The sequence below is a fragment of the Aptenodytes forsteri genome, unplaced genomic scaffold (genome assembly GCF_000699145.1).
Source record: "Aptenodytes forsteri isolate BGI_AS27 unplaced genomic scaffold, ASM69914v1 Scaffold15, whole genome shotgun sequence".
Classification (NCBI taxonomy): Eukaryota; Metazoa; Chordata; class Aves; order Sphenisciformes; family Spheniscidae; genus Aptenodytes; species Aptenodytes forsteri.
Window position 1 is genome coordinate 28,046,911 of NW_008795129.1, and position 12,511 is coordinate 28,059,421.

Below are 12,511 nucleotides of genomic sequence, written 5' to 3' on the forward strand. Positions count from 1 at the left end.
AAGGAGGCAAGTCATGCTCAATTCTGGCCAAGAAAATGAAGACAGCAGTAAGTCAGATGTGTGAGATATGACGAACAGGGACTCCTCGGTTTGCCTGTGCTCCAAGCTTATCAACAAACTTTCAGTATATGGAAGTCCAGGAAAAGGAATTTGGCACTAATGGAAAACAAGACCTTAATAAAAGGAGCTACGTCTTGTGATGTAATGCTGGAGAACAGCTGTCTTTTTAAATGGAGGCTATAGACCCAAGATGCTCCTGTTCTCCCTGTGCTCATACGGCAATGCTTCGTCTTTCTAAATTTATCTGATATTGATTTCAGAAAAAAGTCTCACAACAAAATTGCAGAAAAAAATAATCCATGTCTGTATTATTTGGACAAGAAAAAAAAAAGGCCTGCAGTGCAAGAGGGGTAGCAAATGTAGAGCAAAGTAGCAAATGCAAACCCGTGATGCTGGAAGAAGTGCAACTGCCGTAAGTTGTAATAAGAGAGCATGTCACAGAGAATCACTTTCAGAGATAAAGTTGACCTGCTGAAGAAGAAAAACAAGCAAAACAGGCAACCAAGAGAGTATAGGAATATTTTTAAAGGATTCTAAACAAAGAGGAAGCACAAGATAAGAAAAGAGAATGCATTTAAACTGTAGCCAAAATCATAACTCATACAAACAACTTGAACGATATGACAGCATAAAACAAAACCAAAATAACTGGAAACAAGTTTTCCATTCTTTAAAGGGGTGTCAATGTACAGTCAATAGATTTGTACTTTAGAGAAGTCCAGATACTACCTTCTCTGTTGTATGCTAAATTCAGAGTTCTAGTTTCATCCTGACACCCACAAGAATTTAAAATCATGTATAATTTCAAACAATGTAATACTGAAACTTGATTTTAAAGTTGTGGTCCAGACCTTCTGCTGTAGTATGCAGGCAGTGGAACTATGCTGAATCATACCATACAAGGACCGGCTGGAGGCACTTTAATGTTGCTGTGTGTTGATCCTTCTTTTATTTATGACACTTGGAATTTTTTAATATTGCTGTTGAATAAGTATTTTTTTGTCAGTATTTTTGTTACTGGATTTGATCTGCTTAAGCACTGTCTCTTTCCTTTTCACTTGAGTATGTACTAACTATTTACAAATATCTTTGTTATTTTGGTTATAGTAAGAAGGAGTTATTTTTTTTTAGTTCAAAATATTCTGAAATTTTCTGATGCATAGCTCTTTCTGCCAGTGTCCAGAGACCCTTTTGATTCCATTCCTGCATACCGAAAGATTTTAGCCTGTGTTAACAAAGTGTTTCATGTACAAACCAAAGCAAATATAAACTCAAGGGAATGTATGGACAGGTAGTGTTACTCATATTCACTCTCACTCCAGCTCCTGTTTGTTTATTCATGTGTTGTATATGGTGTGTGTCCAAAGTGTGAACTCTCCAAGACGGGAACTGGATTGTTTTTGTATTTTTGACTCTGGTTAATACTCTGAGGCTCTGATTAACAATTATGGTCCCCAAGAATTATCTCACTTACAACACAGCTTAATGATTTCCATATTCTTGGGGTATCCAACTTAATTTGTGGAATAATTACTGGCAGCCCTTTAGAACGGGAGTACTGGAATATCCGTCACAGTATTGTGTCTCATTAGGGTGCAGAGATGACTGAGCTACTCATCTTGGGAAACGAACACAAGTAACCCTAACTGCTAATGATTATTAAAAGAGTTCAGATACATCCAGTTATTTTTATCAGAAATACATGACTAGCTATTAATTTTCCTGCTGTCTGTTGTCATGCCGTACTGATTTTATTTCTTTTCATGTATTTACAAACTCTATCTTCAAAATATTTTTGTGCTTCTTTGAGTTTTTAGTACTAAAGCTGCAGTTATAATCATTATGCCTTCATCAGGGATAACATCTATACTGTCTCGGATAGAAACTGAAATTCCACTGAATAACATAGAAAACTTAGTTAATTTGGAGCTTCAGTTCTGAGGCTGTAAGCTAGCCTGAGATGTGGGCAGGGGTCTATAGTGTAGTCTCACTGCCCAGTTTACAGCTGCTGTGGTAGTCCAGTGTTAATCTTTTCAGGGCTGCCCTCTTTCAAACAAACAAGTCAGGTGGGAGCCTCCCCCTTGCTGTGCTCCCAGCAGCGCAGGGCATGAGGAAGACCACACCACCCTCACTATTAACAAAAGGAAAGCTTCATTTTGACACTGCTAATGGTCAGGGAGGGATCCAAGCAAACGTTTCATTTTTCCCCAGAGTAGGGATGATCTGAGGGATATTTCAGCGCTGCTGTTGGCTGCTGCAGAAGGAGGGAACCTGCAGCTTCTATAGCTGAGTTTTATTACAGATAAAGACACAGCTGCAGCAGGAGAGAGGCAGGAGACTACTGGCAGAGAGGGGCAGAAGTTGCTCTAAGAGATTTTCTCGCTCATCCCTGTTCCCACATTCACTGCACAGCACTAAACTTTCCTCTGACCAAAACTTTGTTTCCTGGACTATTACTGGAAAGCAGAAGCATGGAGAATTTGTTCAGACTTCTGTTGGAGACAGCAAATTTCTCCTTTTAATCCTGAATATTATTTACAGATTAGAAATTCCAGTATTATACAATATTATTTTTGCTAGTGAGAGAGAAAAAAATGGATGCATTCAGAGCGCCTGAAAATGAGTCGCTGTTGTCCAGTTCCTCTGGTCCTGCCAGATGGGATCCCTTCCGTCGTCCCTTGGACTCCATCCAGCCCTGGCACTTCAGGTTTCTGGCAGCAGTAATGTTGGTGGTGACCTCCCTGTCGCTTGCCGAGAACCTGGCTGTAATCCTGGTAACTTTTAAGTTCAAGCAATTGAGACAACCTGTCAATTATGTTATAGTCAATTTGTCTGTGGCTGATTTCCTGGTCTCACTGATTGGTGGCACCATCAGCTTTTTAACCAATCTAAAAGGTTATTTTTATATGGGATACTGGGCTTGTGTACTGGAAGGATTTGCTGTCACATTTTTTGGTAAGCTTGATTTTGTTTGTAGTTGTATGTTCTTTTCCTTCAACTTCCTTCAATGTATTCTACTAGCTATCCTGCAGCTTCCCGTCACTGACTTGCATGCCTTTGAACTCACTGGTCCTTTCCCCAGTTACATATATTCTGTAGTGGATCTCATGTGTGGGTGAATAACATGTATCACTACCTCTGTCATATATCAGTGGCTTGTCACATGTATACTGTTCACTGAATATGTTTACTATAATGAGAAAAAGCTTGCTAATAGAATAGCAACGTTGTGGGGTTTTTGGTAAAACAATGTCAGGAAAAAATTCACTATGTGTAACTATTTTAGGTTAGTATTTAGGTTTGTGTGTATATGGATAAATAAGAGAGAGAGAAAAAGAGTGAGTGGCTGCTCTTAAACTGTGGAAAATATCAGGGCATAGAAACATCTTATGTTATATGTTAGCTACGCTCCAGTGGTTCTGAGGAACCGTGACACACCTGAAACAGTCACCCCTCACACCTACATCTTTTTGTCATTCTTTTTCTTGGCTTTGTTTTACTAACTACACAAAAAATATTAGAATTACTCTAAAAGGGAAAATCCTCACCACATAGTTCCGTGTGTAAATACACCTCTGCAGAATAAATGGGAAATTAGTTTAAAATGGGACACCTGCTTGCTTGAGATAGACATTCATTCCTGCCTCCCTGTTCCTGTTTCTGAAGCTGCATAGTAAAGGCAGCCTTCTAACTCTTGTCACTGCTCTAAATCAAACACATTGCTGATCCTCAGCCTGAAAAGGAGTCCCACAGTTGCTTTCAGCCTGGTTAAGCTACACAGACGGAATGTCGGTGAGGGACAATGCTACTAAATCAATCTGTGGCATGTAAGCCATGTCCCATGGAGAAAGATCAGGCTGTTTCAAGATTTTGGTGGCCAACCAGGTGATATGCACCTAATAAACTGATAATTTGATGTTGTGGGCAGCTGTCTGTAGGTTAGAGTTTTATGACAGTCTGAAATATGACATTTCTTGCGAAGATAACATTTTGAAGATACATCTTCATTTGTTAATTTGGAAGCTACACATAATTTGCAGCTTTTCAGAGTAGAACCAAATGAAAAAAAGAAGTCATCGTCAAGTTAAATGGCCCAATCAGCTGCTTGGTTTTGTAGTCATTATACTGTAGACTGACAAACTAGACAAATATGAAAATCTTGTGCTCTTAATAAATACTAGAATAATGCACATAAATTGCACATCCTTTCACAACTTGGGTTGATGGAAAAGGTGCCTGATGTGGTGGGTGGTCAAAGACTGGAACAGGTTACCCAGAGTGGTTGTGGAGTCTCCATCTGTGGAGACATTCAACTGGACTTGGTCCTGGACAACCTGTTGTATGGACCGTGCTTGAGTGTGTGTGGGGGTGTTGAACCAGATGACCTCCAGAGGTGTCTTTCAACCTAAACAATTCTGTGATTCTCTGATGTGGGATGGTGTTTGCTTTTCAGTGAATCTACCCAATTTTTGATGCTGACTGTGTTTTCTTACTACAGGCATTGTTGCTCTCTGGTCTCTTGCTCTGTTGGCTTTTGAGCGGTACATTGTGATCTGTCACCCATTGGGAAATATGCGCTTGAGGGGGAAGCATGCAGCCCTAGGTATTGCCTTTGTGTGGACCTTTTCCTTCATTTGGACCATTCCACCAACAATGGGTTGGAGCAGTTACACCACCAGTAATATTGGAACTACTTGTGAGCCTAACTGGTAAGGCCACTCTTGCAGAATATGGTAAAGAAATGAAACTTGCAGCTCAGGACATCTCAGGGGCAGGAATTTGAAGGAAAGGTTTAAAGATGATATACATCTCTGCAAAAATGGATGTAAAGAAAGTTGTAACAAAACTGAGCAAAATTTGCCAAGAACAGATTTAAAAAAAAAAATTTCTAAAGGGAGGAGCTTCCAGCCCTGATGGAAATAACTGTCCTATACCTTGTGCTTTTTGTCAGGATTCAAAGAGGACAAAGAGACAGATTTTTCAGAAGACTGGACAAAGCCCTGAGCATCCTGGTCTGACCCCATAGCTGACTCCACTTTGAGCAGGAGGTTGGACTACATGTCCCTTCCCACCTGAACTGTCCCACTGTGCCTAGGTCCTTTGGTCATGGGATCCTGTCCTAGCCCACAGCCAGCGAGATGGCCCAGGGCTCCATCTGGTGATATGACTAAAGTTGTAAAGGGGCACTTGGAATAAAAACAGTTGGCAAAAATACTAGTGACAGCTTTGAAGAGCAAAGTTAATACTTCAAGAAAATGATAAGAACACATATTAGTAATACATACACAATGTATTTTGTGTTTTATACAGGTACTCAGACGCTTATACCGACCATACATACATTATTGCATTCTTCATCACCTGTTTTATAGTGCCTTTATCGGTGATTTTGGTATCCTATGGAAAACTGATGTGGAAGCTAAGAAAGGTAAGAAGAAGCACTTACGAGTAAACTTTTAACGTGTATGTATGCAAACATTTGGAATTTTTGTGTTTGATTTTATATAAAGATCAGACATAAGCAGATCAAATTTCCAGGCAGCAAATGCACTCAGTTATCATCCCTTGTTATATAATTATCCTAACACACAGAAATTCATGCTATGGTTAGAAATGATTTTTCAAAGTGTGCAGTTTGCATCACTTACCAGTACATCTCATTAGCCAAACATCATACAAATGAAAGAATGCCTGCCTCATAAATAAAGAAACTGAATGACCCAGTATTGGTTTATTTACAATTGTATTTCAATTCAGTGACGTTTCTTAAGACTCAAACCAGGTAAATCAAAATTTAGCTTAAAATTTTAAGAGTGCTGGCTAATACTCTATAAGACTTACATGCAGAATAAGATGTATCATGTGTAAATAATTTAATGTTGTTTAGTAAATAAAATATTGGATTTTCGAGGAAAATTTAAAAGACTTGAGAAATGCTTTTGAATTTTATTTAATGATTATATTGACCAGATCCAAAAGAGAATCTGCAAAAAGTGAAAAAGAAGATGACAATAGAATAGGAAAATTCCTATTTAGGACAATATTTTGGGACAATATTGTTATTTCTATTTACTGCAAAGCTGCCTTGTCTTATTGCTTCAGTAATAAATTCAGTAAATTTCTTCAATTTACTGATGTTTTTAAAGTATTTGGGATAGTCAAATGCTTATATTTATTCTGAGTGTCGTTCTCTCTAAGTAAAACAAAACAGAAGGGAAATGCAAAAAATATTTTATTTTCTCATTAGAAAATACAGATTGGCACATGCATACTTCAGGTGACATCGTGATTCCTCTAAACCGATTTTTCTTTATTTCCTCCAGGATGCATTTAGGGGAGAGAAGGTTAAATGGCTGGGAGAGGTTGATTTCAGTATTAAACACAAGAAGTTTCCCAAGTTGAATGTGAACTGCAGCACAGGTGCATTGCTGCTCACAGCGTTCATGGTGAGGTAGCAGTGTCTGTTGGTGCGAAGGTGGGGGACATGAATTACAAGCTATGGAGATGCTTGAAGAAAATCATTGTTGATGATGCAGTCTCTCCTAAGATAACTTGTAAAACTATGATTCTGTTATTCTGAATCTCCAGAACTTCTATTAGTATTTTATTTTTCCCTGTCCTAACCTACCTGAAGAGGAAAAGAAATGAAGAGAGAGCGCAGGGGGGCCAGACCTCCCCGCTGCTGATGCAGCCCTCTCACTGCTGCCCGGGAGGGCGATGCGCTCCTTAGGGAAGGAGCTCTGCCGCTTGGCTTGAGACGGGGAGGACAGCCACCCCAGGCCAGCCGCCTCGCGGGGCTCCCACTCCTGCCTGGGGCACCCCTGGTGGGGGCATGCGCAGAGGGTGGCAGGTGTCCCTCCCTGCGGACTGGCGGTCACAGCAGATCTGGGCAGCCCTACCCTGCAGGGATGGGAAAGGGCCACTTCCAGGAGACTGTCCCTGGGAGGGAGACCCCAGGGTGGCCTGGCGGCCTGGCATGAAAGGGAGGGATGTTAACCCAACAGAGGGGATGTGAGGGAAACGAGACCACTTGCCAAGCATCCAGCACTGTGATGGGTCTGCCAGAGCAGTGGCTAATGTGCTACTCCGATGCTTCAGGAGCTGCACAAAAAGGGCCATTTCCTTCCCTTGCAGCCACCTAAGAGGCTGCAAGTTAAAAAGAAAGCAGGTGAGATGAGGAACATGGGAGGCAATGAAGGAAAGTGTCACTGTCAGTCACAGCAGAAGCCAGTGAACGGTCCATCTTGCCATTTGGGTCAGGTCAGGATGTCTTCTGGAAGACTGATCTGTGCCATGTAGTAGGTCCCAGCATTGGCCTGGAGCCGTGTGGTGTGATCTTGCTAGGCTGCCTTTCTCACTCCTCTCTCCATTATCCAGAAAGAATAGCAGTAATATTAAAAAAAAAAATCACACTGCTCGGGAAGTTGTGTGTTTCACACTCCCCTTGCAGCTCAGTGACCTGGCGGACCACACAGCCAGGAAACGCTGCGGCGGCCTCAGGGCGCCTCATCACAGATTATTTAGCTGTAGCTGTCTGGCTTGTGCCAGTCCTTGCCTTTGGCTTTTGTTGGCTTTTACAGAGGGATGTAACTGTCTGAGTTGGCCTCTATGACTTTTAACAACTTAAAAGTCTGGTGTAGAAAAGCTAACTGGCTGTGATATATTCTGTAAATTTATAATGAATTGTCATAAGGCTGTATCTCACAACTAAGCTAATTTTTAAAAATGTGACTACAGTGAACAGAGAGAGACCCAGGCACCAGAACTGCCGTCTTGATGTTCGCAACCAACCCTCTTCCCGGATTTTGACTGCCGTGTCCCATGGTCGCCATAGTGCGGACTTTGTCCTGAGTGGCATTGTTTTGTCTTAGTAAAGTCTGCTAGTCCCACAGTCTCTGTGACCCCAGCTTTACAATGCCAATAGTAGCTTTCACTACAACTGCAAAACTAATAAAAGAAATGAATCTTTAGGAAAAGATCTAATTAACAGTTTACAATGGAGATAAATTATTATGTCAGTATTCCTTTGTTTGTAAGATAAAGCACCAGTACATAGTTCCTTATGAGTTTTGTGTTCTCAGATTTAGAGAGAAATCCACGAAAAGCCATAGCTCAGAAAAAGGCCAGGCTTATATGAGACAAAGATGAAAACAGTCGAAAGCACAATCCAGGAGATTGTGTTCCTTCCCCAAGGTGACTGCACTTCTGCTGAAAGGGAGGCTGGGTTGCTCGCTATGTAGGTACAGTGTATATGAAAAAATGCTATAGAAATGTCATATATTGGCAGGGAATATCTTAGCTTTGCTCAGCACCTAATACAGCCTTCATTGATGCCTAAGAACTTGTAAGCACTATGACAATTCATTACTATTGTTGTTGTTGTTGTTGTTGTTGTATTTACTGTTTGTTAAAAAACGACACGAATTACAACTTTCTACAGAGGTAAGGACACCCTCCCCCCCAGCAGGTGCTTCTATACCTCTGTGAGTATTAAATATGTTAAATTATCTGAGTGCAGTGCAAGGGTTATTAGGGGAAATGTCTCCATTCAGTTCTAACTTTACTGTGGAAAGCTAAAAGGCCATATTACACCAAAAATTCTTACTTTATTAGCATGTATTATTGCAAGACTTGGCATCAGGTTTCTCTAGAGCCATACAGAGTTATCATTAGTTACTTCCCATGTAAGCTAACATTATGTAACAGTGCCTCGTTTCACTAAGTCATCAGAAGCAAAACAAGGATGTTTCCCAGAAAGACATTGTTTGACATCACATAATCTCTGTATCAACATCTCTATCTAAGCTGCTTGCATGATCGATGAGGGGAAGAGGGGGAACATTCCTGCTAAATGCCCCAATCCCACTTCAATTCTGGTGTCATTAGATCATAGACACTCTTCTGGTGAAGGCCAGAAAGCACCACAGAGCTTGACAGACTCTCCTGGTTGCTGCTACTTAGTCTGGTCTAAACTTCACCCATGGCAAGGAGGTTGCATAGCCACAGCAGAGTGCTGTCTTTAACACCCATATTGGACGTCTAGTTGTCTGCAAAGGCTACATGAAAGTGCTTGAATTCAGGCTCACTATCTGCTTATGACTCACCACGATGGCCTTCTTTTTCAGTAATTAATTCACGATCATGCCTTTAGTTAAACCGTTGCTATTACTGTGGGTGGCCATAATGGCAGGGGTAGATTGGGAGTTGGCTGAAAACTTCTCAAAAGGTTAACCAAAGCTGAATTGTTACACCCTGTGGATGTGGTGGCTAGAAGCCGGTCAGGGCTCAGGTACACCAAGAAGAGGCAGCAGGAGAGGGCTGGGGAGACCAGCTTGGTGTGAAGCCTTGGGAGCAGGTTGGGACTTGGGTGCTGGTGGAGGGGGACAGGGACAGCTCAGCCTCCTTTCCGGCACCACCTTGCCTGGGGTTATTTCCATTCTGCTGATGCCAACTGCAGCAGCCGTGAGCCTGTCTTACCAAATTTCTGGCAGAGAAAAGTCTGTGGTCCAAGGCAAGAGCTTTTGCTTAAAGCCAGCCCCTGGCAGTGGCCTGAACGAGAACTTGGAAGAAATCTGAAACTGCTGGGACTTGTGAAAAGATCTCATAAGGACAATGCTGTGCTTGGGCCAACTGATGCAGAAGACAGTTTTGTAGGTAAAATTAAAGTTGTTTGGCTGTAAGGCTGGTTCAAAAGTGTATTTGCTTCTCATATTTGCCTTGTTATGGAATTGTGGTTTTCATTATATTTTGCTGTACACAAACTGGTTTGTCCAGACAGCAGCAAATGCATTTCACAAAAAGACCAGAAAAGGGGAAGAAAGGGATACTGCTCCTGCCAGTATAGACAAAATGTTCTCCAGTCAGCTTTCCTGCAAGCCAAGAAGTCTAGCTTTATTAGGCTTTGTGCAGATCCAGAGCTGCTGTAAGCCGAGGTAGCTCCGTTGAAGTTACTGATGTGTGGTGAGTTGTATCACCCAAAAAGGTAGCCCTAATTTCTATTTCATATTTTTAGAGGTAACCTACTGTTATGAGATACTGCCAGTCACTCATTCTGTCAGGGTCATTGTATTCTGTTATTTGGCATTCTAAATAGAAACCAAATCTTGTCTCTGATTTGACTAAAATCATTAGGTTTACTTTTCTCACAAATGGAATTTAAAGGTATTTCTGCACTGCCTTGGGGTAGGCTGCTGCAGCACCCATCAAGTTACCTGAGCTAGATTAACTTTTGTGAGGCTGGACAGCAAACCTGTGCCCTCGCTTTGCTCCTCATGGCTTGGCTGAAGGAGCGTCTCTATAGGCTGCAGTCATGCCTGACTGCAGCTAGATTTCTACACAGAGACTTCCCTAGTAATTGCTTTTTGCTCTCACTTTGACAATAAAAATATAAAGATACTTAGGCAAAGGAAAACTTAATAATGACAGTATACAGTAATTCACGTTCCTCAGCTGTAACATTGACACCCTGTGGTCCAGCAATAGCATCCTTATGTGCTGTCATACTCAAGAAGAGTAGGTCTTTCCTTCGAGCGTGGCAGATTATTAGCCTCCTCACTAAATTCACTGGTTGGAGGCCTTGTTGTTTGTTTTCTGGAATCTTCTATCTTTTCTTTAAAGGTGTCAGATACGCAACGCAGGCTGGGAACTACCAGGAAACCTGAAAGACAAGTGACTAGAATGGTTGTTGTTATGATCATTGCCTTTCTAATCTGCTGGATGCCGTACGCCGCCTTTTCTATCCTGGTCACTGCATACCCCTCCATTGAGCTGGATCCTCGTCTGGCAGCAATTCCAGCTTTCTTTTCCAAAACAGCTACTGTGTATAATCCAATTATTTATGTTTTTATGAACAAACAGGTACCGTATGCTCTCAAAGTGTCTTTAACACTCATATTTTGTTATTTTTTCTTGCTTTATAATGAATTATTTCTACCTACCTAACTAGCATGGCAATATCCAGCATTTAGAACTAAAAAGGAAATCACTGTATATCTACCTACTGGAAGATAGCGTAAGCCTCTGTGCGTTGTTAAAATATGAACATTAGTAATTATTAGGTTTAGATATTATAAAGGAAAATCAGCCCTTAGTGAACATCAGTTAGTTTTCTGTATGAAAATTCTATTTTCAAGACCGTCCCAGTACATTTTTATAATTCTTTAGGAATGCAACACCAGTGAGTTGATTTTGAGGTGGGGTGGAAGTTTCCAAAAGCTTGAATTTGTGTCAGGGGAAATGCTGCATTTATGGTTGCAGGTACAGGGAGGGTAGAAGCATCACATGTGCCTATGGGACAGGGAGCTTTCTTCTCTGGAATGGGGGCAGAGGATTGGATGCAGAGAAGAAGAATTGACAAGGGGATGAACCAGAGTGATATGTGTTCACTGTGGTAACAGGCATGATAATAAACTTGCATAGATTTATGCAATGAATGTAGCTACTAAGAGTGGTGGCATCAAGCAGAGTATAAGCATATAAACGTAAAAAAGAAAAACAGTGAAGTGACTGTTGACTAAGAAGTGATGAATACGTTTGTTTATTCAGTCCTGCAGGGAGAGCTATTGCTTGTCTCACATCCTATGGACGGCACCCTGATCTCCCAATGCATGGCAAATGTGTGCTGGTCTTACCCTGCTCATGGATATGAACAACATGGAAACAAACCATCTTTGAATAGCTGGGTATTAGCATATGAAAGCAACTCATGAGCCTGGAGAAATGATCAATTCTATCCATTAGATGTGGTTAGTAAGAGGCAGAAGAGGAAAAATATTTTTAGAGTAAGATTTTCCAGAAGTCTGGGTCTTTTTAGAACGTGATTATTGCTCAGAGATCTTCATGGTGGCACAGGCAAATATATTTTGTGGGGCTATTTCTTTATATTCCTAACCGACTCATGAGAAAATTTCCAAGAGTTTTAGCTAAGACACAGACTGCTTTATAGAGATATTCTAAAATTCCTTATGTGTTTTGATTGATCTCCTTTTTTTCAACTTTCTAGTTCAGGAAGTGTCTGATTCAGATGTTCAGCTGCAGTGCCATAGAAACTGCGGAGTCCAACGTGAACCCGACTTCAGAGAGAGCAATGCTAACTCAGGACAAAAGAGGCAGTGAGATGTCCACCATGGCAGTACATAGCACCGTTTCTAAGAGGAAAACCGGAGATGAACACAGAAATTGCCAATCTTTTGCTCAGTTGGCAGCTTCAGAAAACAAAATCTGTCCCATGTAGGGTGGTAGATATGATCATTAATGCAGTGCTACAGCATATTTCCTTGTTACCATCACTTAATACAAAAAGTGTTGTCAGTGGGGACACTATGTGGACACCGACACTCATGCAAACTCCCTTGCAGAGTTTCTTGGCTCTGCAGTTGCAGTCAAACACCCAGCCACAAGGTGAGTCCCTTCCTCCACTGCATTCCTCTTCGCAATCCACAGCCTGCTTGCT

At 41.3% G+C, this 12,511-nt stretch overlaps 1 protein-coding gene across 1 annotated transcript; it reads left to right on the forward strand.

The window, feature by feature from the left end:
- The first annotated feature begins 2,654 nt into the window (after nucleotides 1–2,654).
- LOC103897959 (vertebrate ancient opsin) lies at nucleotides 2,655–12,292 on the forward strand. Its single transcript, XM_019471670.1, has 5 exons — nucleotides 2,655–3,015; nucleotides 4,559–4,769; nucleotides 5,371–5,488; nucleotides 10,678–10,917; nucleotides 12,062–12,292. The coding sequence occupies exons 1-5, from the start codon at nucleotides 2,655–2,657 to the stop codon at nucleotides 12,290–12,292; spliced, it is 1,161 nt and encodes a 386-aa protein (XP_019327215.1).
- The last annotated feature ends 219 nt before the right edge of the window (nucleotides 12,293–12,511 follow it).

What these genes read in the sequence shown, in the direction of transcription:
- LOC103897959 (XM_019471670.1), top strand. Translation starts at nt 2,655, where the DNA reads ATGGATGCATTCAGAGCGCCTGAAAATGAGTCGCTGTTGTCCAGTTCC. An exon ending in ACTACTTGTGAGCCTAACTG is followed by an intron (nt 4,770 to 5,370) that starts GTAAGGCCACTC and finishes TGTTTTATACAG; the next exon opens with GTACTCAGACGCTTATACCG. An exon ending in TGATGTGGAAGCTAAGAAAG is followed by an intron (nt 5,489 to 10,677) that starts GTAAGAAGAAGC and finishes TTTTCTTTAAAG; the next exon opens with GTGTCAGATACGCAACGCAG.